This window comes from Rattus norvegicus, chromosome 13 (assembly GCF_036323735.1).
Source record: "Rattus norvegicus strain BN/NHsdMcwi chromosome 13, GRCr8, whole genome shotgun sequence".
In the NCBI taxonomy this organism is placed as follows: domain Eukaryota; kingdom Metazoa; phylum Chordata; class Mammalia; order Rodentia; family Muridae; genus Rattus; species Rattus norvegicus.
Window position 1 is genome coordinate 64,894,615 of NC_086031.1, and position 27,732 is coordinate 64,922,346.

Here is a 27,732-nt window from a genome sequence, read left to right on the forward strand (position 1 = left end):
CCATGATAACTTGGTTTAACAGCTCAGTTCCTTGGTAAACCACAGTGCTGGGAAACTCAGAGCAAGTATTAGAGAACTTACACACTGAAAACTGGTCAGCAGAATACATCTAGACTGTGAGGAAGTCTGCATCAGAACCATGAAGTATTCAGTAAAGTAGAAACTTGAGCAGTCATAGCCTTCAAAGGAACTTAGGATACAAGCAGTAAGCTAGACATCAGAAAGTATCACACAGAATCACAACCAGATCTCTGAAGTAACACTCAGAGATGTGACCAGGTGGGTGTTGTACACTGTGAATGGATTGGTCCATTGACAAGACCAGCACGTGTGACCCAATCTTGACCTTACAAAGGTGCACCGATATGCAAGAATAGCATATGCAACCACCTACGGGTATGACCAACATCTGTGGCCCTATACCAGCAGCAGTGCCCTGACCTTATGAGTCTGAAGGGTCTGGAGAAACCTGGGAAAGGGTACCAAGAGAATCAAAGCTGCAACCAGTAAGTAGGCAGGACAGTTACCAGTCTCTAGAAGTTCACTTCTCTCTGTTTTACTGTGTCTCTTTTATTTAAGACCCAGTGTCAATTTAGGAGGCCAGCTTTGTTACAGTCTTCCCCTGCCCCACCCCTTTTCCTTTCCCTTTTTTTCTATTCTCATTTTCCTTTTCAGTGATAATTAATAAGTTTTTCCAGACAACGCAGCCTTACCTGACTTATGTGGTCCCTGTTCCTCAGCCTTCTGAGACCTGGGAGTTCTTTGGGTTATCTGAATGATTAGATTTCTTTACCTCTCTTTTTATTTTATTTCTAACAAAAGCTATGTCCTTGCCCCTTATCTTTATTGTCTCCTCACCTCTAGTTTTCACTATCAACTCAGTACTAACTCCTGACCTTTGCTTTGTTCCCTCTTTCCTCTCATACTCACAGCAACTACTATGTTACCACACACTACACTCTTAGTGTTAGTTTGTTTCCTAAACTGATTGGCATTAAAGGGGTGATGGTTTTGATTGTTATTTGACTGTTACTGTACATTCACTGGCCTACCCCACTGATAGCTATTATTTTCGTAGACATTATTCTACCTTCAGAAGAGTGTGGGAGACAGTCTGGCACACCAAACAACAGCGTAGCAGAGAAAATGACACTTAAGCTATATTACAAGTCCCTCTCCAACACTGCAAACACTTTCTCTGAGAGAATAAGGCTGATCATGGGGGGAAGGGGGGTCAAATTAACAACCTAATACCAGATGCCGGAGTCTTAATGTGAAAACTCCAGAGACATGAAAACCCACTGGCCAATCTCACAGTAATGTCCTCTAATGAGAGTAAATTAAAGGAGACTCCAAAGAATTCAAAATAATGATTAAAAGTATGTTCAAGGAAATCAAAGAGCTCACAAGTAAAATCTTGAATGGCCTCCAAGAGGACATAAACAAACAGCTAAATGAAATAAAGACAATAAAGGATATGAAGCCGGTGTTCAACCAAGACTTTAAAATACTGAAAGTAAAACTAAACTGAAATACCAGAAATGGACAATTTTTTTCCTTTTATTGGATATTTTCTTTATTTACATTTCATATGTTATCCCCTTTCCATGTTTCCCCTCTGGAAATCCCCTATCCCATTCCCCCTCCCCCTGCTTCTATGAAGGTGTTCCCCCACCCACCCACTCCCTCCCGACTCCCTGCCCTGGCATTCCCCTACACTGAGGCATCGAGCCTTCACAGGACCAAGGGCCTCTTCTCCCATAGATGCCTGACAAGGTCATCCTCTGCTATATATGCAACTGGAGCCAGGGATCCCTCCATGTGTCCTCTTTGGATGGTGGTTTAGTCCCTGGGAGCTCTGAAGGGGGTGGTCTTGTTGGTTGATTTTGTTGTTCTTCCTATTGAGTTGCGAACCCCTTCAGCTTCAACAGTCCTTTAACTCCTCCATAGGGGACCCGATTCTCAGTCCAATGGCTGGCTGGGAGCATCTACCTCTGTATTTGTCAGGCTCTAGCAGAGCCTCTCAGGCCACAGCTATATCAGGCTCCTGTCAGCATGCACTTCTTGGCATCTACAATAGTGTCTGGGTTTGGCAACTCTCTATGGGATGGATCCCCAGGTGGGGCAGTCTCTGGATGGCCTTTCCTTCCGTCTCTGCTCCACATTTTGTCTCCGTATTTCCTCCTGTGAGTATTTTGTTCTCCCTTCTAAGAAGGACTGAAGCATCCACACTTTGGTCTTCCTTCTTCTTGAGCTTCATGTGGTCTGTGAGAAATGAACATTTCAATTTGCCAGATAAAACCCTTACCAGTAGAATGGTCTGAGGAGGAGGGCAGAATATAAAGGCTTCATAACATGGTAGAGGAAAAATTATTCAGAGATAAGTTAATAAGATGGGACAAACAGAACACTGACCACCCACAGCACACTGTGGAGTGGCAAAACCTGCACATCGTTGTCACCGAAGGAGGATTTTATGCTTAAAGGTCAAGGAAATATTTTTTAGAATATCATAGCAGAAAATTGCCCAAATCTAGGAAGAGATGTTCACACGGGTACAAAAGGCTTTTAAAACACCAAAGAGACAAGGTCAGAAAGCAATCTTCTTTCATTATATCCTAACTAAACCATTAAAGAGAGAGGACAGCAACAAAAAGATTTTGAAAGTAGGAAGAGAAGAGCGCCATGCTATGTATAAAGGCAGGCCCATCAGAATGACTGCAGATTTGCTCACAGAAAAGTAAAGGCCCCCATAGCACATTTGTCACAGAAATTAGACCCCTCCCCCAGGGATGGCTCCTTATGAATGAGATTCAGCAGCTGATGAACTTCTTGTCAGCCATCACTGCCTCCTCTCTTCTCGTAGCCTGTCCCAGCTAGGGGAATGATGCCGAAATGAATACACCTGATTTCACATTATACTACAGAGCCACGGAAATAAAGAAAGGCATGTTATTAACACAAGAAATTATGCGAAAGAATTGACTAGAAAGGAGAGCAAAGATGTTAACCGACAAACACAGTCTCATGCTTTTTGACGATGATTATAAAGAAAAACTACACTACAAGAAAAGACAGCCTCTTTAACAAATATTGAAGGGAAACTGATTACCTACATGGAGGATAGTAAAACTGGGTCCTTTTTTAAAAAATATTTATTATTCTTTTTTGGGTTATTTTGTTTATTTACATTTCAAGTCTCTTAGACCGCAGTAACATCAACTCTGAGTATATCAAAGTCCTAACATAGGACATGTAACCCTAAAACCCTAGAGATATAACTGTCTCCTGAGAGGCTCAGTCAGAGCATGACAAATACAGAGTTGAATGCCAGCAGCAAACCATTGAACTGAGATCTGGGTCCGCATTGGAGGAGTTAGAGAAAGGATCAAAGGAGCTGAAGGGGTTTGCAACCCCATAAGAACAACAATGCCAACCAACCAGAGCTCCCAGGGACTAAACCACCATCCAAAGAGTACACATGGACAGACCCATGGCTCCAGCTGCATATGTAGCAGAGGATGGCCTTGTTGGGCGCCAATGGGAAGAGAAGCCCTTGGTCCTGCCAAGGCTGGATCCCCCAGTGTAGGGAAATGTCAGGACAGAGAGGCATGTTGGGGGGTGATTGGGGAGGGGGAACACCCTTATAGAAGAAAGGGAGGACCATGGGATTGGATGCTCATTCCACAGAAAGTAAACTGCAAAATAATGTTGTCTTCTTCCTCTTCCTCTTCCTCCTCTCCCTCCTCCTTCTCCTCCTTCTCTTCCTCTTCTCCTTCTCCTTCTCCTTCTTTTCTTCCTCTCCCTTCTCCTACTCCACTTCCTCCTCTTCTCTTCTCTCTCTCTCGCTCTCTCTCTCTCTAAGACACAGTCTCAATAAGAATATAAACCCCAAACATAACTTTACTCTGGAATCCCCATGCCACCTCTTGCATTGTGACAACCTATTTGAGCTGGATTCTTTTTTAATGGGTTTTCATTGTCTAAAAGTATTTGCTTAGTCCATTATGAGAGCCGCTGAACCAAGCACATCAAAATAAAAAAGAGTTTCTTATAACTGTTTCACAAGTCTCTCCAGTAAACAAGGCCCAAGGGAAAGACTAAGGATATCTCAGTAGTTATGAGCCATTGCTGCTCTTGCTGAAGAAAAGAGTTCGGTTCCCAACACCCACATGATAGATCATAATCATCATTCATTCCAATTCCAGGAGGCAGACGTTGTTGTCTGCCCTTCAGAGGCACCAGACATGCACACGGTGTACTTGAATACATGCAACCAAACACTCATGCACACTAAATAAAAATAAATAAGCCTAAAGAAAAGCAAATTATAGGGGTGTGTGTGTGTGTGTGTGTGTGTGTGTGTGTGTGTGTGTGTGTGTGTGTTGAAAAGAGTAACAGTGACAAGAAATTATTAAACATTTTATCATAAGCATATCAAGTATATGGAACAAGTGAGTTCCAAGTTACATTTGACAGAAAATTAAACATACACTTTCAAATACTAAAGGATTAAATATAGCATTTTAATCTACTTGAAGTGTTTACTCTCTTTATATTTACTATCAGAAACACTTATATTATGGTGATCTTGCATCTATTTTACACTCGAGATTTTTTAGCTAAGAAGAGGACATTTAGTATGGTTTTAATCCCAGAGTTGCATATGTGTGTTTGTGCACACACACACACACACACACACACACACACACACACACACACACACACGGGGGGGGGGCGGGGGGTATATCACTTGTTCAATAAATTGTTAATAAAATGAAAATAGTGACCTCTTCAAGTAGCACCCAAGAAGTATACAAGCTAAATTCTGAAATGTGAATTTTGCTTCTTGCCATTAAAAACAGAGTGAATAAATGCCCAATTAACTTAGAAAGACAAAACAAAACCATTAGAATGTGTTTAATAGTCTACAAGCAATCTTTACATAGGAAAAGTTTCTATTTAAAGCTTTTGGGCAGCATAATGCAGAATTACATACTATATACTTATAACAGTTAGATGTTTCCAAATTAATTGCCATTAATATTATAAATTTTATTCTATGCTAATTAACCATTTTTAGTTTAAGCTTAGAGAAATTTCAATATCTATTTTAGCAAAGTTATTTGAGATATCTGGCTATGAGAACTAAAGATATTAAGAAACGATGGCAAATTGAACACCTTCATAAATGTTCTCTAAATTCCTAAAAGTTGTTTTTAAAACAACAAGAATGGGAATGTTGGTAATTTAAAAAATAAATAAAACCACCTACAATGAAAGGGAATGGAAAGGGGAAAATACCAAGTAAACTCTAGTATCTGGGAAGCAAATAAACCCAAAGATACTTTCCTTAACCAGAAAAGGTTTCCTTAAGAGTTGTGTGCCATACATGAGGTCTGTATGAACTCCCCTTCCCACAAGGCTCAGGGAACACGATGGCAGAGAGGGCAATGGGGTGGGGGAAAGTGCTGTGAATTGTCCTTCACATCAAATTGCACACTGGAACTCACAGCCACAGGGACTCCCTGAAAGGGAACTGATCAAGATCAAGGGAGCTAAAACTTCTAGCCTAGGATCTGGAGAGATGGTGCAGTGGTTGAGAGCACTAGCTGCTCTTCAAGGGGTCCTGAGTTCAAGTCCCAGTAACTACATATGGGCTCACAACTGTCTATAATTATAGTTCCAGGGGATCTGAAATATATATATATATAAAATATATATGTAATATACTATATATGTAATATAGTATATGTGTGTCATATCCACAAGGAAAACACACACACACACACACACACACACACACACACACACACACACACATACCAGGCAACATTCTAAAACTTAAAATTATAAAAAATAAAAATTTAAACGTGCCAGCATGGAACAAGGAGGGTTTGGAGGTAGGAAAAGAATGAGAGAATGATATAATTATAATTTCAAAAATCAAAGAGAGGTTATAATCAGATGAAACACAACTTTGTCCCATGGAGTCACTATTACATACACACAATTTTGCATGATTGTCTTTTTTTTTCTCCATCTTTATTAAATTGGGTTTTTCTTATTTACATTTCACTTGTTACTACCTTTCCCAGTTTCCAGGCAAACATCCCCCAACCCCTCCCCATCCCCTTCTATATGGGTGTTCCCCTACCCATCCTCCTCCGATTACCACCCTCCCCCAAACAATCACGTTCACTGGGGGTTCAGTCTTGGCAGGACCAAGGGCTTCCCCTTCCACTGGTGCTCTTACTAGGCTATTCATTGCTACCTATGAGGTTGGAGCCCAGGGTCAGTCCATGTATAGTCTTTGGGTAGTGGCTTAGTCCCTGGAAGCTCTGGTTGCTTGGCATTGTTGTTCATATGGGGTCTGAAGCCCCTTCAAGTTCTTTCAGTCCTTTCTCTGAATCCTTCAACGGGGGGTCCGGTTCTCAGTTCAGTGGTTTGATGTATTTGCCTATGTATTTTCTGTATTCTGGCTGTGTCTCTCAGGAGAGATCTACATCCAGTTCTTGTCAGCCTGCACTTCTTTGCTTCATCCATCTTGTCTAATTGGATGGCTGTATATGTATGGGCCACATGTGGGGCAGGCTCTGAATGGGTGTTCCTTCAGCCTCTGTTCTAAACTTTGCCTCCCTATTCCCTCTCAAGGGTATTCTTGTTCCCCTTTTAAAGAAAAAGTGAGGCATTCGCATTTTGGTCATCCATCTTGAGTTTCATGTGTTCTAGGCATCTAGGGTAATTCGAGCATTTGGGCCAATAGCCAATTATCAATGAGTGCATACCATGTGTGCTTTTCTGTGATTGGGTTACCTCACTCAGGATGATATTTTCCAGTTCCATCCGTTTGCCTATGAATTTCATAAACTCATTGTTTTTGATAGCTGAGTAATATTTCATTGTGTAGATGTACCACATTTTCTGTATCCATTCCTCTGTTGAAGGGCATCTGGGTTCTTTCCAGCTTCTGGCTATTATAAATAAGGCTGCTATGAACATGGTGGAGCATGTGTCTTTGTTATTTGTGGGAGCATCTTTTGGGTATATGCCCAAGAGAGGTATAACTGGGTCCTCAGGTAGTTCAATGTGCAATTTTCTGAGGAACCTCCAGACTGTTTTCCAGAATGGTTGTACCAGTCTGCACTCCCACCAACAATGGAGGAGTGTTCCTCTTTCTCCACATCCTCACCAGCATTTCCTGTCACCTGAGTTTTTGATCTTAGCCATTTTCACTGGTGTGAGGTGGAATCTCAGGTTTGTTTTGATTTGGATTTCCCTTATGACTAAAGATGTTGAACATTTCTTTAGGTGCTTCTCGGCCATTCGGCATTCCTCAGCTGTGAATTCTTTGTTTAGCTCTGAACCCCATTTTTAATAGGGTTATTTGTCTCCCTGCAGTCTAACTTCGTGAGTTCTTTGTATATTTTGGATATGAGCCCTCTATCAGTTGTAGGATTGGTAAAGATCTTTTCCCAATCTCTTGGTTGCCGTTTTGTCCTAACATCAGTGTCCTTTGCCTTACAGAAGCTTTGTAGTTTTGTGACATCCCATTTGTCGATTCTTGATCTTAAAGCATAAGCCATTGGTGTTTTGTTCAGAAAATTTTCTCAAGTGCCCATGTGTTCGAGATCCTTCCCCACCTTTTCTTCTGTTAGTTTGAGTGTGTCTGGTTTGATATGGAAGTCCTTGATCTACTTGGACTTAAGCTTTGTACAGGGTGATAAGCATGGATCGATCTGCAATATTCTACATGCTGACCTCCAGTTGAACCAGCACCATTTGCTGAAAAATGCTTTTTTTCCATTGGATGGTTTTGGCTCCTTTGTCAAAAATCAAGTGACCATAGGTGTGTGGGTTCATTTCTGGGTCTTCAATTCTATTCCACTGGTCTATCTGCCTGTCTCTATACCAATACCATAGATTTTATGACTATTGCTCTGTAATACTGCTTGAGTTCAGGAATAGTGATTCCCCCTGAAATCCTTTTATTGTTGAGGATAGTTTTAGCTATCCTGGGTTTTTTGTTATTCCAGATGAATTTGCAAATTGTTCTGTCTAACTCTTTGAAGAATTGGATTGGTATTTTGATGGGGATTGCATTGAATCTGTAGATCGCTTTTGTTAAAATGGCCATTTTTACTATATTAATCCTGCCAATCCATGAGCGTGAGAGATCTTTCCATCTTCTGAGGCCTTCTTCAATTTCTTTCTTCAGAGTCTTGAAGTTCTTATTGTACAGATCTTTTACTTGCTTGGTTAAAGTCACACCGAGGTATTTTATATTATTTGGGACTATTATGAAGGGTGTCGTTTCCCTAATTTCTTTCTCGGCTTGTTTCTCTTTTGTGTAGAGGAAGGCTACTGATTTATTTGAGTTAATTTTATACCCAGCCACTTTGCTGAAGGTGTTTATCGGGTTTAGTAGTTCTCTGGTGGAACTTTTGGGATCTCTTAAATATACTATCATATCATCTACAAAATCTACAAATAGTGATATTTTGACTTCTAACTTTCCAATCTGTATCCCTTTGATCTCCTTTTGTTGTCTGATTGCTATGGCTAGGACTTCGAGAACTGTATTGAATAAGTAGGGAGAGAGTGGGCAGCCTTGTCTAGTCCCTGATTTTAGTGGGATTGCTTCAAGTTTCTCTCCGTTTAGTTTAATATTAGCTACTGGTTTGCTGTATATGGCTTTTACTCTGTTTAGGTATGGGCCTTGAATTCCTGTTCTTTCCAGGACTTTTATCATGAAGGGGTGTTGAATTTTGTCAAATGCTTTCTCAGCATCTAATGAAATGATCATGTGGTTTTATCTTTCAGTTTCTTTATATAGTGGGTTATGTTGATGGTTTTCCGTATATTAAACCATCCCTGCATCCCTGGGATGAAGCCTACTTAATCATCATGGATGATTGTTTTGATGTGCTCTTGGATTCAATTTGCAAGAATTGTATTGAGTATTTTTGCATCGATATTCATAAGGGAAATTGGTCTGAAGTTCTCTTTTTTTGTTGGGTCTTTGTGTGGTTTAGGTATAAGAGTAATTGTGGCTTCCTAGAAGGGATTCAGTAGTGCTCCAACCATTTCAATTTTGTGGAATAGTTTGGATAATATTGGTATGAGGTCTTCTATGAAGGTCTGATAGAATTCTGCACTAAACCCGTCTGGACCTGGGCTCTTTTTGGTTGGGAGACCTTTAATGACTGCTTCTATTTCCTTAGGAGTTATGGGGTTGTTTAACTGGTTTATCTGTTCCTGGTTTAACTTTGGTACTTCTTATCTATCTAGGAAATTGTCCATTTCCTCCAGATTTTCAAGTTTGGTTGAATATAGGCTTTTGTAGAAGGATCTGATGATTTTTTGAATTTCCTCTTATTCTGATGTTATGTCTACCTTTTCATTTCTGATGTTGTTAATTTGGACATACTCTCTGTGTCCTCTCATTAGTCTGGCTAAGGTTTTATATATCTTGTTGATTTTCCCAAAGAACCAGCTTTTGGTTCTGTTGATACTTTTTATATTCCTTTTTGTGTCAACTTGGTTGATTTCAGCTCTGAGTTTGATTTTTTCCTGTCTTCTACTCCTCCTGGGTGTATTTGCTTCTCTTTGTTCTAGAGCTTTTAGGTGTGCTGTCAAGCTGCTGATATATGCTCTCTCCTGTTTCTTTCTGCAGGCACTCAAAGCTATGAGTTTTCCTCTTAGCACAGCTCTCATTGTGCCCATAAGTTTGAGTATGTTGTACCTTCATTGTCATTAAATTCTTAGAAGTCTTTAATTTCTTTCTTGACCAGGTTATCATTAAGTAGAGCATTGTTCAACTTCCATGTATATGTGGGCGTTCTTTCCTTATTGTTATTGAAGACCAGCTTTAGCCTGTGGTGGTCTAATAGGACACATGGGATTATTTCTATCTTTCTGTATCTGTTGAAGCCTGTTTTATGACTGATTATATGGTCAGTTTTGGAGAAAGTACAATGAGGTGGTGAGAAGCAGGTATATCCTTTTGTTTTAGGATAGACTGTTCTATAAATATCTGGTAAGTCCATTTGGTTCATGACTTCTCTTAGTCTGTTCATGTTTCTGTTTAATTTCTGTTTCCATGATCTGTCCATTGATGAGATGGTGGTGTTGAAATCTCCTACTATTATTGTGTGTGGTGCAATGTGTGCTTTGAGCTTTAATAAGGTTTCTTTAATGTATGTAGGTGCCCTTGTATTTGAAGCATAGATATTTAGGATTGAGAGTTCATCTTGGTGGATTTTTCCTTTGATGAATATGAAGTGTCCTTCCTTATCTTTTTTGATGAGTTTTGGTTGAAAATCATTTTTATTAGATATTAGAATGGCTACTCCAGCTTGCTTCTTCAGACCATTTGCTTGGAAAGTTATTTTCCAGCCTTTAACTCTGAGGTAATGTCTGTCTTTGTCTCTGAGGTGTGTTTACTCTAGGCAGCAAAATGCTGGGTCCTCATTACATATCCAGTTTGTTATTCTGTGTTTTTTATTGGGGAATTGAGTCCATTGATGTTGAAAAATACTAAGGAATAGAGACTGTTGCTTCCTGTTATATTCATATTTGGATGTGAGATTATGTTTGTGTGCTTTTCTTCTCTCTGTTTTGTTGCAAAACGATTAGTTTCTTGCTTTTTCTAGGGTGTAGCTTGCCTCCTTGTGTTGGGCTTTACCATTTATTATCCTTTGTAGGGCTGGATTTGTAGAAAGATATTGTGTAAATTTGGTTTTGTCATGGAATATCTTGGTTTCTCCATCTATGTTAATTGAGAGTTTTGCTGGATACAGTAACCTGGCCTGGCATTTGTGTTCTCTTAGGGTTTGTATGACATCTGTCCAGGATCTTCTGGCTTTCATAGTCTCTGCTGAGAAATCTGGTATAATTCTGATAGGTCTGCCTTTATATGTTACTTGATCTTTTTCCCTTACTGCTTTTAATATTCTTTCTTTGTTTTGTGCATTTGGTGTTTTGACTATTATATGATGGGAGGAGCTTCTTTTTCTGGTCCAATCTATTTGGAGGTCTGTAGGCTTCTTGTATGTTTATGGGCATTTCTTTCTTTAGGTTAGGGAAGTTTTCTTCTATGATGTTGTTGAAGATATTTACTGGTCCTTTGAGTTGAGAGTCTTCACTCTCTTCTATACCTATTATCCTTAGGTTTAATCTTCTCATTGTGTCCTGGATTTCCTGTATGATTTGGGTCAGTAGCTTTTTCTGTTTTACATTATCTTTGACCATTGTGTCGATGATTTCTATGGAATCTTCTGCTCCTGAGATTCTCTCTTCTATCTCTTGTATCTCTTGTGATGCTTGTATCTATGGCTCCTTGTCTCTTCCTTTGGTTTTCTATATCCAGGGTTGTTTCCCTTTGTGCTTTCTTTATTGCTTCTATTTCCATTTTTAATTCCTTCACCTGTTTGATTATGTTTTCCTGTAATTTTTCAGGGATTTTTGTGATTTCTCTCTATAGGCTTCTATTTGTTTATTTATGTTTTCCCGAATTTCTCTAAGGGAGTTCTTTATGTCTTTCTTAAAGTCCTCCATCATCATGATCAAATGTGATTTAAAATCTAGATCTTGCTTTTCTGGTGTATTTGGATATTCAGTGTTTGCTTTGGCAGGAGAATTGGGCTCTGATGATGCCATGTAGTCTTGGTTTCTGTTGCTTGGGTTCCTGCACTTGCCTCTCACCATCAGGTTGTCTCTGGTGTTACCTTGTTCTGCTATTTCTGACAGTAGTTAGACTGTCCTATAAGCCTGTGTGTCAGAGGTGCTATAGACCTGTTCTCCTGTTTTCTTTCATCCAGTTATGGGAGCAGAGTGTTCTGCTTTCAGGTGTGTAGTTGTTCCTGTCTACTGGTCTTCAGCTGTTCCTGTGGGCGTGTGTCCTGAGTCAACCAGGCAGGTCACTTGGAGCAGAAAATTTGGTCTTATTTCTGGTCTTGGGCCTGAAGTCGCTCCTCTGGGACTGCCTTTCAGCTCTCTGTGAGGGCAGCAACCAGAAGGGCCTGCCCAGCCTTCTCTTGGGTCCCTGTGCAGAGGAGGCCCAGATGGCCCTAGGCGTTTTCCTCTAGAGTCAGAAATGTGGGCAGAGTGTAGTCTTCTTTGGCTTCCCAGGCGTGTCTACCCCGCTGAAGGTTTAGCTTTCCCTCCCACGGGATTTGGGTGCAGGGAGCTGTTTGACTGGGTCCCTTCACATCTGGGCACAGTCTGGACTGCAGGGGACCTGCAGCTTGAGTGCCCCTATCTTTCAGTTCCCAGAGGCCCTATACAGTTTCCTCTTGGCCAGGGATGTGGGCCAGGGTGGCAGTACTGGTGGTCTCTCCTGCCCTGTAGTCTCAGGAGTGCCCACCTGTCTCGGCGATGAGCTCTCTTTCCCAGAGGGTTTGGGAGCAGGGAGCTGTGGACCAGAATCAGTGAGGTTTGGGCTCCAGCTAGAAACCAGAAGTGTCCGGTCCCAGAGGAATTTTGCCTTTGTGTGTCCTGAGTCCAACAGGCAGGTCACTTGGAGCAGAAAAGTTTGTCTTAACTCTGGTCTTGGTCCTGAAGTCATTCTTCGGGGGTCATGATTATCTTTTTACTGCCCTTTTCACCATTAGACCTCTAGAGATAATGGCATTGGTCCATTTTTTTTTCTATTGCCTACCAATAGCGTGCTTAACAGTTATCTACTCTGAATGTGCCTATTGGACAAATAATGGATGCATATTTATCATAATATTTTAGAAAGGAAAAATGACTGCTGTCTCCTACACATTCAAGTGCACCCTATAAAGCAGTGGTCTTCGACCTTCCTAATGATGTGACCCTTTAATATAGTTCCTCATATTGCAGTGTGCCCTGGCCATAAAATTATTTCATTACTATTTCATAGCTGTAATTGTGCTACAGTGTGGGCTATGAATTATTTGTAATGTAAATATCTGATATGCAGGATACCTGTTGAGAACTGTAAACTATAAACTGACAACTCTGAAATCAACCATCTAATTTTTAAAGGCAATGTGACCGTCTCATAAGTATTCTCCTGTGAAAGGCAAGTAGTTAATAAATTGCCATTTACTAAATGTTCAGTTTTTTTAAAAAATGCTACATGAAAGAATACTGGAATGCTCAAAACAGTGGAAGAAAGAAAGAACTCAGAAAGACTGATAAGTTGCAAAGAAGACACAATCAGATGGCTACATTAGTGTTACTGAAGACCAATCAAGCTTTTGTGGATTTTGCTGCAAGAAGTAAAAGATTTCGGTGAAGAGAACATTTCAAAGAACAAAAGGAAAAGAAATTAGCTGGCTGGCAAATTCAAGAGGAAAGAAATGTACTGTGGCAGATGATATCGAGAATACATATTACATGCTAAGGGAACTTTAATAATCAGGAAAATGGCTTCTTTGTCTTTTAGAAAATGGCAAGAAATTTCTAAAAATAGATGCCAGAAGTGAAGAAAGGCATTCTCTCAAATGACAGAGAAAGAGGTGGATAAAGACTGTACTAAGCACGGGGCTGCCAGCTCTGGGCGTCCTGGTTGGTTTTGCCCTGCTATTATTGCAGTGTGCTTTGTTAATTCTCTTACGGCAATCCTATTACGAGCTCAGAGCTATTTCTGCAAGGGTCATCAGTATCCAGGGATCTTAAATCTGAGCTTAAAACTGTCCAAGTTCAAAGGAGTTCAGTGGACAGAGATTCTCACCCACTGGACATAATCTAGGACTCCAGGAACAGAGACCCCAAACTGTGAGTCTACAAGTAATGTTTTTGATAATACATTTTTAAAAGAAATTTGTCTTGGGGGAAATGACTTCGGTGTTCATAGGTTATTGTGTTATTTTCAAATATTTCCAACTAACATCAAGTATGCTCTAAAGACAATTACATACTGTATTTATTTCCCTCTTAAAGCCATTTGCATTATCAACCTCTGTTAATCAAAGTTCAGACAAAGTGTGAGTCTGATGTCCTGCGTACTTGATATAAATCCTCAAATGAGGAATTAATTCTGAAACTTTAAATTCTTCAGTTTTCCTTTGAATGCGAGAAGAACTGAAGGGAAGAAATGGCCATGCCTTTCACTTTGTGTTTGAGAATTTGGCTCTCAGCACACAGAAAGCAGCATGTCACTCAATACTAAAGCCTTTTCACTTAATACTAAGGCATTGCAGACCACTGAGTAACACAGTCAAAAGTGTGCTTTAAGGCTTTTTGATAACCCAACATATTTCAGGCTGTTGTTTCTTTTTTAAACATTAAAATAGAGATAAAAATATCTACTTCAAATTTCTAAAACCTTGAAGAGATTGAAGTGATGTTTCTTTAAACAAATATTGAGAACTTGATGGGATTTGCTAAGTTATGTGAAAATTTTCTTTTGATTAATTTCATTTTCTTTCTACCTTGCCCCAATTTTGCTGTTTGGGTAATGAAAATGAGTTTAGTGTGTTTTCCCCGTTGCTTTAAAAATGAAGTTATTTTATTAACTACAAACAGCTTTTAACTAGCATTCATTTTAAGAGAATATATGCAAATATATCCATTATACATGATACATGAAATCACATTATTGTATAATTTACTCCACAGATCATCTAATTCATCAAATTGAGAATTGTCCATTTCTGACCAAATATTTTGCTTAGCAAGTAGATTTTATGCTACATTATTATCAAAGTGTCTGGAGGACTGTAATATTCATAATAGAGTTAAGCAATATATCCTGAAGCTAAATGGGTTTACTAAAAATGTATAACCAGGAAAGACAGCTGCCGTAGACTTCTTGGATGGCTGTGATACTTCTATCCTCTCCAGAATAAGAGAATGTCTAAAGACCATGAGAGCGAAGCTCATATTGAATCCCATCTTAACTCTGAAAGCTCATATTTAGTAAAAGTTTTGCTAATACAACAGGTTGACAGATATAAATCTGCTATTGCCCATGTGTTCCTGGCATCCAAAAGTCATCCCACTCCTTCCTCCTGCCCAGGCTCATGCATTCAAAAGGCGACACTATGTACAGAGTGGGGAAGAAGCTAGGAACATCCTCACAGCATCCGATGTCTAAGTTTCCATCACACGCCTTCCATCAGGTGTCAGGAACTGTCTAGGGTCTGCGGGAGAGCGGTAGTGTATGAGCTAAGGGTGTGCTTTACATGCAAAGAAGAGTACAGTAGCAATTGTGGAGTTTCCACCACTCGCTAGGCTCAGTGTTCGTATTGATTGTTGCTGTTTTAAACTGCCTTATATTCCAGTCGTGCTTGTAGTCATTTGTCTTTAAAGAAAACTCTCATTATGGTAACTGTGAACTGTAAAGGCTCACGCATCGCCAAATTAACGACTAGGATAACTAATGGTAGCAACAGAAATACTGGGTGTCTTTGCTCTGAGTAAAGGCCTAGTTCATTCGTGAGCTGAAATGCAGGGAGGAGTATGAGTGCCAGCTGTATGAGGCACTGTGGCATTAACCCAGAAAGGGAAACCAATCACTTGACAATTAGCAAAACCATAAATTCTCATGAGAGAATAATCGTGTCACATCCCACCTAAATCAACATTCCTATTTCCTCTTCTCCATTCCATGTTCATTTTACTCTGCTATATTCCCCAATTCAAGATTTTGATGTTTCATTTTGTATGTTCTCAAATGCCTTGCAGCAAATATTCTTATGAAATAAAAATCAAAGTACTGTTACAAAGCCCCCAGTCAGCAATGGAATAGGAATGTACAAAATAGCAGAGGGGAAAGATGTATGATGTGTGCATGTACATACGTATGCATACATGATCTTTGCTAGGAAAGACAATTATATATAAGCAGAACATATATGTATTGACTCTTAAAATTTAGATTTAGTTGACTATATAAATTATTATTTTTATTTAGGCTTCATTTTTTATTCACTAATTAACAAACTGGTTTTTATTTAAAACGTTTTAAGTGACCAATAATAAATACTATACACTTTACATAATTCCTTGCATTTATTCACCATACACTTTCTGAAATAGATACAGTTATTACTCTCAGTTTTAGGAATGAAACACTAAAGCAAATAGTTTTAGTGATTTGCCCAAGGTCGTATAGCTAAGGGTTAGCAGAGCTAGACTTCAATCTGTGTTCAAGTGCTAACACACTACGTACACTCCCATTCAAAGCATTTAGATACGTGGTCCACAGGAAATCACATTCTTCTTTTGAGGAAAAGATACATGCAAATAGATTAGAGGGTGATTTTAGAGATTCACAGCGATGAGGCATAAACTCTCCTGTGTGATGCTACTGGCCTAAGAGCACACTTTCCACTACCGCTGTCTCCTCCAAGTCTAAGGTCAGAACAGTGCGCTGGACTGGCAAACAGAGGAGAATATGGCTTTGGGGAATAATTACCTCTGTCTTTCTGATTTGAAAGAAGAGTTCCTAGTAGTTCTCACACGACCTGACATGGTGTTGTCAGGCCTATTTCACATGAAATCAACCAGTTGCTTGTTTTATTGAGAAATACAAAATGCTTTCTTACAGGAGCCCAGTATGACACTGGGGAAGATATTTGTGGCAGGGGTTAAATATCTCAATGAACACATTAATATTGGTGAGAACATTAGCCTGGCTTAGTTGATCAGATTAGCTCACAGTCACCTTGGAACACCAAAGTAGACACGTAGGAGACATATGACAAAAAAAATGGAAGAAAAGGGAGAGCAGGAGGAGCGACAAGGATGATTGGATGCACTGTGACTCCCATGGAACACAGGGCATGGTATGAAATCCAGCTTTCTTGCACCAGTAAAGAGCAAACAGGAAATTATGGATTTTATCCACCTCACACTTGCTAGTTTCAGCCACCTTACTAAATAACAGCTCCTCACAGATTGGAGAGATGAATCCATGCTTGCTTGCTGCACAAGTCTGATGACATGAGTTCGAATCCCTGGAGCACACTTAATCAAAAAGCTAGCAGTGGTGGTAGACATCTAATGTCAGCAGTGTGAGGGAGATTGGGCAGAGAAAGGCCAAGCATAAGGATACTTAAGCAACTGAAATAAAAGAAAAACAGTCTCATGTCAACTTGCGCCTCCACAAAGGTACCCTCACAAGCAAGTGCACACCCTTTGATGTGCGCGCACACACACACACACACACACACACACACACACACACACCCTACAAACTTGCACATATACAAAAAGGTGGACCAATGGAAGTAGTTCTTTGGTTCTATCACAGTTAGTTAATAAATTTTTTATTAATTAAATAAGTGTAATAGGAGTTATAGTTCAGTCAGAAGAGGGCTTGCCTAGTATACAAGAAGCCCTGGTCTCAATTTATATGCCAAGTGTACTAGCCCAGCTTGAAATCACAGCACTCAAGGGGAGTTAAAGACAGGAAGATCAAATGTTCAAGATAATTCTCGGATACAGGCTAAGTTCCAGGCTAACCTGGGATGCCTAAGATCCTAACTCAAAACCAACAAACAAGGAAGCAGTAAGCGAAGAAACACTTTCTAACAGCCCAACATTAAAGAGAAGCCGGGTCACTGACTTTTACATCTTGGTAAGATGAAAAATGCAATAACCCTTCTGTCCCCTAAGATGAAAACCACAGTAATTCAGACAGCAAATGTTGATGAAGTCAACATGTGTTTTCTGTCTTCTTGCTCCATTTTAACATCAATTTCCAGCCACATAAAAACATTCTCATTGCCATCCAAAAGCTTGTAATAATATCAGTTACTTAGAAATCAACCATTACTCATAACATCATTTCATGCCAAATGTTGATTTTGTTGTTGTTGTTTTGGTTTGGTCTGGTTTTTTTTTTCAAATATGGCATCTCTGTATAGCCCTAGCTGTCTTAGAACTCACTCTGTAGATCAGGCTGACTGAGAACCCATAGATCCCTTTGCCTCTGCCTCTTGAATGCTAGGACTAAAGGCATCCACTATCACCGCTTGGCTCAAAAGCTGATTTTTTTAATTAAAAATACTTAAAATACATTTTATTTTATACAACAGGAAAATAAGACGTTTATTTTCTTTTAAATACATTTTTGTTTTTTTTTTTAGAATTTCATGCATAATTATTGCATTTACATCATTTTAACCCTGTACTCTCCCCTTTTTGGTTCCTATGTTTCCTCATTTCCTCTCAGCTTCATGGGCTCTTATTATTTAATTGTAATAGATAAATAGATAGATAGATAGATAGATAGATAGATAGATAGATAGATAGATAGATAGATAGATATAGATGACAGACAGACAGACAGACAGACAGACAGACAGACAGATAGACAGACAGGTCACAAAGAGATAGATACCTAGAACCTACTAAATCAATTTAGTGATATGTATCAGGGGACTTGTCCCTGTAAAAGACTAATTTTTTCCTGTCTTAGCCGTCATTAATTGCCTGTAGCTCTTCATCTAGGGGTGGGGCCTTATGATATTCCCCCATTTTACAATTGATACGGTAACTGGTATTGTAATTGTTCATGTCTTGTTTAGAAAATATTTATTTTCTGTATGCCAGGATACATTATTTTTGAATATCAATGTAACTGCTTATATGGTGGCAATGTAAATAAAATGTGATAGATTATTTGGGATAACTAGCAAGTCCTAGAGGAGGCAGTTAGAGGGGAAATTACTATGAATATAGATAAACCCATCAATAATGAGTAATATTCTCTTCATGCTGTCTTCTACAGAGGCCGTGAACACTAGAAACAAACATTTCCATGTTTCAATATTTTTCTTCTAATTTGTTTACACTTTTCTGGCAGTAAAACATAGAAAAATTTGTTAATTTTTATATTCTAGCTCAAAGAAAGGCAGTCCAGTTGACTTACATGTTAGCGTTGATGACAACTTACTAAAATATTTTTGTTTTTAACAGAATCCAGACCCCAGAGAACTGTCCAACAGTCTAGTCTATGTATACACCAATCCAATCAATTAACTTAAAATGAATAATCTTCTCTACTAGATTGACAAGCTATTAGAAAATAAAACAAGAAGGGAGCTATAGTTCTGTCTCTTCACCATTTGAAGTACAATTATTTTAAATATTCTTATATTTATACATGTGTATTTAGAATTGTAGCTAGCCAAATTAATAATCTACTCTTGTAGAAGTAAAGGTTAATTGCCACTTTTTCTAGAAATTAAGGGGCTATTGATATAAGAAACTATGTTTCAAGTTCTTTATTCTTTGCTTTTACTTTGAGGCAAAACCAGTTCATTATCCTTTAGAAATAAAAATGGTTTTAATTAATTTTAGTCATTATATTTTTCTTAAACCAACAGTATTTACTTATTTCCCTTTTATTTTTTCTTTTTCTGAAGTTCTGTTTAATTAATGAAAATATTGAAATTCACTTTTTAAATAGCTAAATAAATCTAATATTTCTAATTGCAAATGTACAGAAATTGCACAACCTCATGGAGTTTGAACACCAACTACTTCTCTGTATATTATTACAAATTCGCCAGTCTTAATTATACTCATAACTACATAAATATCCCAGAATTGTAATAGCTTATTTAAAAGCCTTCCTTGTTCAAATGAGAAACCATACATACATACATTAACTATCTACTTTCCTTTGTTTGGTGGGCAATCATTTCATCAAAACTCACTCTTTAGCATTGAAAGATGTTAAGTATTGATTAGCAATGTTTCTTAGGATATCTTTTTCCCCCTTTAAGTACACTGTACTCTTCAAATTATGGGGGGAAAGAATCTATATTGGTTACTTTAATAGTGTGATGGATAACAGTAGGCCCCAAAGTCAAATAGTCTAGGCTAAAATCCTGTACTAACCATGCTTGACAAATAATCAAATTCCTCAAGCTTCCACATTGTTAAAACAGAATTACTTATGTCCTACAACATTGAGCTAGGAGAGCATTAAATAAATTTGTCACATGAGGTACTTGGAAAATGCATGTCCTATAGTAAGTGTGGTGCTTTGAATAAGAATGCTCCCCAATGCTCATATATTTGAATGCCTAGGCATCAAAGGGGCGTGTCACTATTTGAGGAAGATTAGAATAATTAGGAGGTGTGGTCTTGTTGAAGTGGGTGTGGCTTTGTTGGAAGAAGTGTGTCACTAGGAGTGGGCCTTGAGGTTTCAAAAGCCCATGGCAGGCCAAGGTTCTTTATCGTTCTGCCAATGGATCATGATGTAGCTCTCGGCTATTGTTCCAGTACCTGTCTGCACGTTTCAGCCATGATGATAATGGGCTAAACATCTGGAACTGTAAGCAACCCCCCCAATTAAATGCTTTCGTTTCATAAGTGTTGCCTTGGCCATTGTGTCTATTCACAGCAACAGAACACTAAGACAGCAAACATGCGACCAATTCGAATATTTCATTGTATGAGATTTTGGTGTAGAGCCTTATGAAATCTTTTGACAAGAAGTAATAAAATTAAGGAATTTATTAATCAATAGTGTTCATCAAAGTGCCTAAACCCAAAATGAAAACATAAACCTTCAAAATACAAACCACAAATGATACAAATATTTTTAGTAGTACTTGCTAGGTCAATGTCCTCTTATACTGCAGACAGAAACATTTAAAGCACTCTGTCCCATAGTGAAAACCCTTAATCCTCAAGGGTGACATCAGGGGATTATAAATACATGCACAAGTATTAAGGATGTGTATGTGCTTGCATGTGTATTCCATGACTTATCAGCCTTACTGATTCTTTTTTCATCATACAGACTACACCGAACACAACCCATAAAATGGAAGAAGCCGCAAGCCAAAGCTTAGAGGAAGATTTTGAAGGACAGGCCACACACACAGGTAACTGAAGTACAGAGAAAACATAACTATTGAAGTAATATTAAATCTAGAAATATGTCCTGTTCTTACAGAGAAAATTACTGAGTTTAAGTAATATCTTCATCTAATCAGGAAGAATCATTTTAAAACATTTGACTAAATAAATTAGCTTAAAATGAAATGGCTCAAGATCAGTTATCTGTTAATTCAGTATCAAAGAGTTTTTAAAAAAAAAAACAATTGTTGATAATTTCCTGCTACCGTGGTATCATAAGACTCCTCTATCTACAATTTAATAAGGTCCGTTCTATTCTGCCAATCCTCCTGTCTGTGCCCACTAGAGCCATCCTTAGTACACTCTACATTAATATATATTAGTGATCAAAAGTAATACTTAATTTTAGCATTTTGAATGTGAAAAAAGCAAGAGTCTAATAAACAATGCTTGAATCAATCTGAACCCAGAATATATATCTAAAACATCATTTAATTAAGGAGCTATTCTTAACTTGTTGAATTGTATTTGGATATATATATATATATATATATATATATATATATATATATATATATCAAGAGCTAAGGTGTTAGGTACGATGACTTAAGTTTTACATTGAGAAGCCTTTTGACTTGGCAGAATCTATGTCACTCTTCCGTCCCATATCTGCAGGCATGGATTGGAACCTTTGAATTCAGTCACGGGTTTGAATGAATCCACACCAGTACTAGAATAAGTATATGGGAATCTATTTAATAACAGCTATGGTAAAAGCATCTTTCTAAGTATGAAACAATCAAAGAAATTGTAAGAGAAAAGATAGGTTGGGTGGCTGGAAGGAAGCAGGGGTTACAGGAGGAGGGACAGAGCGAAGGAAGTAAATGGAGGAAGAGAAGAAGCAGATGCACAGAAAAGGAAAGGGAAAGAAACAAAGGAAACACCCATTGTCTGGAAAAAGTTATCAGAAGAAAATATCAAGGGAAAAACTTAACATGCTTAGGAGAATCATGTACAATCCAATAGGCAACAAATTGAGAGTTTCTACAAATAATAAGAAACCAAACAGCAACCAAATACAATAGTGGATGTACTAGATACTTGGTATGCTTTTGTGTTACTGTGATAAAATATCCAGATATAAACAACTTAAGGGAGGTAGGGTTCATGTTTGCTCACAGTTCTAGGTACAATCCATTATGGCGGGGTCGTCAAGACCAGGCACTTGAGGCAACTGGTCCATTGTATCCACACACAAGAGGCAGAGCCAAAGGAATGGTAATGCTTTATCACCTTCCTCCAGGACCTCAGACCATGGAATGGTGACGCCCATAGTTAAGATTTGTCTTCCCACCTCAATTAACTCAACTAAAACCCTTACAGACATGCTTAGTGGCCTATCTCTTAAATGATTATAGATCATAGCAAATTGATGGTCAATATTAACCATCAGAGTGACCCAAAGATTTGCAGAGAAAAATAACCTAAAAAGAGACACAGACATAACTTTGAGAGATGCATTTTTCTTCCACAGTAGAAACCTGTAAGCTTAACACATCCTCTGAATGAAGCAATGGGAGGAGTGCAAAGTGGTTTGACCTCTGCAAAGGCAGTTGGTACCATCACCCCCCAGGAAGAGGCACATCCTTCAATGAGGCATTTTGCTTTTCACTTGACAGATAGGATAAAAATTGATTATAAGCTGCCTCATTCAACATCATATGTGATAGAAAAAAATGAGGAAACAATACGACCTATCAGTAATAACTAACTAGATTGTATGGACATTCATAATAATTTACTGTGCTCCATATTGAAAAGAAAAGGAAGAGGAAGGGATGATGACTCTTGGGGTGGAGAGGTGGCTCAGTGGTTAAGAGCACTTGCTGCTCTTCCCAAGGACAGTACAAAAATAAAAATAAAAATAAAAATAAATGTTGCCTGAAATAATAAAATCAGCTGTAAAGACTTTGTTTAAATTTATTTTATTTTTATTTATTTTATTTATTTTATTTATTTTATTTATTTTATTTATACAATCCTTATTATAAAGTAATATACAATATGACATACATGTGAGAGAGAAAGAATACACCCAAATGTACAATATCATATTAATGAGAGACAAGACTGGGCTTTAGTATGGGTAGCTCTATTAATATTGCATGGTTCCAAGAATTTAAGACTTTTGTCAAAGCATTATTGCTCAAGAACCAAATGTTGCAACTCCAAATATGTGATTTCACTGATTTTTTTTCCATGTGGTATGGCAGAACCTCATACATATAAGGAAAGCACGCAACAATTGCGTGATATCCCTGGGCCTCTACTTGAATTTTTCCTTTTGTATTTCTGAGTGAGTCCTGGGCTCTCAGCAGGGACTGACTGGTTGTGTAATAACAGCTGCCACTTTAGTTTCATCAGCTGAACTCAGATGCTGTTTCCCACAGGTTGGGTTCGGTGCCATTGCTGGTGTTGCTCCTCCAGTAACTCCAGCCTCCTTTAACAACATAGAGCCCATGATCATCTACTACAAAAGCATCTTTCTTAGGTAGTGAGTGCTGGTTTTCTAAAGTTCTGGTTGCTTTTTTATATTCCAATTTTTAAATATTTTTACCTCTAAACCTTTGTGAATGGTTCAAAGCACATCATTTTTATTTTTACTTTTACAGATGTTTCAAAATGATTCTGTACCACAGTCTTGGCCATCTAATAAAGCTAATCTTGGAAATCATTTTTTATGAAGTCTGGAAAATAATATTTTAAGCCTAAACAACTGTTTTTGTTTCTGGTGCAGAGGATGACAAGTTTTCTCATGTCAACACTTACACAAATTTCAATTGTGTAAACAGTATTTTTAAAGATTCATATATATAATATATAAACATAAATTCATATACAATATGATATACAGTATGAGAAAGAATACACAAATGTAGAATACTATATTAATGAGAGACAAGACTAAGCTTTAGAATGGGTAGCTCTATTAATATAACATAATATTATATATATAGCATATAACATTAATAAAGTATAACATATATGAATATATATATATATGTTTATATACATAAATTCTACCCTCATGTATGCCTGCATGCCAGAAGAGGGCACCAGATCTCATTATAGGTGGTTGTGAGGCTCCATGAGGTTTCTGGGAATTGAACTGAGGACTTCTGAAAGAACAGCCAATTCCTCTGAGCCATCTCTCCGGCCTATGTAAGCAGTATTTTTGAGAATTTAGAGAAAAAAAATGTTTAAAATTTTATTTCAGGACCCAAAGGAGTAATAAATGACTGGAGAAAGTTTAAATTAGAAAGTGAAGATGGTGATTCAATTCCACCCAGCAAGAAGGAGATCCTCAGACAAATGTCCTCTCCTCAGAGCAGAGATGACAAAGACTCGAAAGAAAGAATGAGCAGAAAGGTAAGAGGAGGGAAGACTAATTATAAATTTTGTCTTTTCTAGTCTAAGTGACTCAAGAGAATCACATTAAAGCATTATGAAATGCTTTCCTTGTAGTATAAAGTGAATACAATGACTGAGGTATTCTGTACTAAGAAACACATAGGCATCAAAAAATGGATTATGAATATATGAACTGTTGTACAGGAAGTGTAGAAAAGTGAGAAAACAAAATATAGAACTTTAAATTATATGAACTATTCCATTCTTTAGGGCAACAAACGACACTGTTGTGTGCTTTGCTCCTGCATGATTATAGGCGAATCCATGTACAGAGAAGGAGAGACGTTCACTGGGTTGAGGATGTTAACAGATTAATAGAATAGGATTGCCTGGGAAAAGAGGGAAGGAGATAGGCAGAAGAAAAAACAACTTTGCGAGAGTTTTAGTTATCAATGTGTGTGTCTGTGTCATAAAGAGATAGAATCAAAGATCATCTCTAAAACATGTTGATGGAGATTATCAAATATTAAATTGGTAGAATATCAGTATTTTTATTTCCTTTAAAAATTTAGTTCATTTTTAAATCTCCATAAATAGCATAGAGATATTTATATGACAAGATTAATGGTGATAATAAAGGAAGCAATTAAGAGATTTTCATGTGTAGGGAATCACTCTAGTGATTATTCACCACCAAATCAGTTTATATTGGGAGTGTTCTGAGTTAAGAGACTATGAACGGAAATGTACCCTGGCCCATGGCTTCAGACCATGGTAGTGATAAAGATCAGTTTAAGGGTATGAGACGGAAGTTGGTTCTTTCTCTGAGTACTCATGTAGTGTGGATGAGACAATTACATTTTCCAAACTGAGGAATCCTAAGAATGACTTCATTTGTTTTAAGGAGATTATGAAGGGAAAAATAAATTTTAAAAGCATTTAAAAACAAAAATAGTATTAAACCCGAGTTGTTAGCTTTGAAGATTTTGTACTGGTTAAACTTCAGAAATGTGTCTGTATGCCTAAGTATCCATGCCTCCATGTATAAACAGAACAACTTCTGACAGGAATGCTCAGATGTGTCTCCAAACCACTATTCATGCGGCTTGGTTGCTTGAGCTAGCAAAACTACAATGGCAACTTAAGAATTACACAGAACATTTAATAATATTAGGACTGAAAGAGTGAAATTTAAATGATATTAACGTAGAGAAATTATTGTATAGGAAAGAGACCTTGGAATGATGGCACATGGTGGTACTTGGGAGGTTGAGGTAGGAGGACCTTTGAGGTCTAGTCTAGCGTGGGCTACAGAGCAAGACCATATCAAAAGAAAGAGAGATGAGACACAAAGGAACAAAGGAAGAAAAGAGGGTGAGAGGGTATATTGGCAGGGAAAAAGAATTGGGAAATTAAGATGCAGAAACAAGTAACATAAAACAGTCAGTCAAGAGTTCCAGGATGCCAGCTTCCAAGTTTCTGGGCTGCTCCACACCTTTGAGCAAGCCGCATGACACTAGACTGCATCACTCCTTTATGTCTATTTTTATCTTGGTTGAGAGTAAGAGGTGATTAATTGTCTATCGAATATATTAATAATGGAGTCCATATTATGAAAGGGTATTAAGGTAATTTGGTGTTCTAACCACAATAAAATGTAGCCCAGTGGTAAAGAATAACCCAGAGGACTTGTTAAAACACAGACAATTCAGCCTCACCCTTACAGGTTCTGAGTCAGCAAATCTGGGTAGTGCCCATACTCAGAAAAAAAAAATGCTGACACTGAACATTAATTAATTAATTAGTTAATCAAATATTTAACACAAGCTCCCACGGTACTTATTTCGATGAAAATAAAAACAGAATGAAGTGTAGGGTATGGGTCCTGGAAGTGGCCTTTGAGCCAGTGCTTAAACGAAAAGGTTGTGTTAGAAGCAGGTAAGGCGTGGTCTAAGCAGAGAGGTCAACAAGTAAAAGCTTCTAGACTTGAGATTGCGTTTGATGTACCTAAAGATGAAACTTTTCCTCACCGAATTATCTCTGTTATTTCTTTCATGCGTTCTCAGATGAGCATTCAAGAATATGAACTAATTCATCAGGACAAAGAAGATGAAGGTTGCCTTCGCAAATACCGCAGACAGTGCATGCAGGATATGCATCAGAAGCTGAGCTTTGGGCCTAGGTATGGGTTTGTGTATGAGCTGGAAACAGGGGAGCAATTCCTGGAAACCATCGAAAAGGAGCAGAAGGTCACCACCATCGTGGTTAACATTTACGAGGATGGTGTCAGGGGCTGTGACGCACTCAACAGCAGTTTAGAATGCCTTGCAGCAGAATACCCAATGGTCAAGTTCTGTAAAATAAGAGCTTCGAATACTGGAGCTGGGGACCGCTTTTCCTCAGACGTACTCCCGACATTGCTCGTATACAAAGGTGGGGAGCTCATAAGCAATTTTATTAGTGTCGCTGAACAATTTGCCGAAGATTTTTTCGCTGCGGATGTGGAGTCTTTCCTAAATGAATATGGCTTACTACCAGAAAGAGAGATACATGACCTAGGGCAGACCAACACGGAAGATGAAGATATCGAGTAAGCACGCACGGTGCAGTATCTCGTGACTATCCTTTGCACAGTGAACATCGATGGTTTTTTTGGTAGTATCTATATTCCTTTAGCAAACACTAAATACAGTCAGGCCAACTCAAATTGGGGAGGGGACACTAAAATTATGTAAATAGCATTTTTAGTACTAATTATTCAAATTGAGATAATATTTTACTGCAAAAAATATTGTGGTTCTGAGCAAATAACTACTGAACAGAGGAGGTGGGTGATGTCAACATTAGGTCATTGTAAAAATCCCTTTCCAGTTCCGTGTTAGCTTTTTACTCCTCCTTTTCCCCTTGGCATTTATTTTTGGGCTTTTGAGGCTGAATGCTACTTATAAATTGGTTTGTATGATAAGAATAAAGTCCTATGAAGAAACAAATAGTCTGTCTAAAGTCTGCCGTGAGTCAAGGACTTAAAAACTTCATAAAGCTTTAAAAAATTAAAATGGTTTCATTTATTAGTGTCCAATAACTACCAATTTGCATCTGAAAAGTATTGTTTTCATTTTTAAAACAATATAACAAGATGAAGAGGAAAAAAGAGTAGGATTTTAGCTTTTAGTTTTCTTGAAAGTATTTGGGAGCTTGTCCAAAACACAGACAAACAAACAAACAAACAAACAAAAAATGCCGGTAGTGGTGGAGCGCACCTTCTTTTTAAAACCCAATGCTCTGGAAGCAGAGGTGAGTGGATCTCTGTAAGTTCGAGGCCAGTCTGATGTAGCAAGTGAGTTCTAGGGAGAGCCAGAGCTACACAGAGAAACCCCGTCTCAAAAAGCAAAAACAAAATAAAAACAAAACAAAAAAGTTTTTGGAAAATTGACTTCCCTCACACAGACGCGGAAGTGCAAAATAAAATACAGCAGTAAAGTATAAGAAGCCAGAAATTAGCATAAGTTACCTGGAAAGAGAGAG

General features: G+C 38.1%; 1 protein-coding gene across 5 annotated transcripts in view; it reads left to right on the forward strand.

Annotated features, from left to right (window-relative positions):
• Pdc (phosducin) overlaps positions 1-27,251 on the forward strand; it is a 74,500-nt gene extending 47,249 nt beyond the window's left edge. For 4 of the 5 annotated variants that reach the window (XM_063272041.1, XM_063272042.1, XM_063272043.1 and 1 more), the window contains 3 exons: positions 20,738-20,822; positions 24,074-24,225; positions 26,274-27,192. In XM_063272041.1, the coding sequence (XP_063128111.1) occupies positions 20,762-20,822; positions 24,074-24,225; positions 26,274-26,801 (741 nt within the window). In that variant the 5' untranslated portion in view covers positions 20,738-20,761 and the 3' untranslated portion in view covers positions 26,802-27,192. 5 annotated transcript variants of the gene reach the window in all.
• Positions 27,252-27,732: the final 481 nt, after the last annotated feature.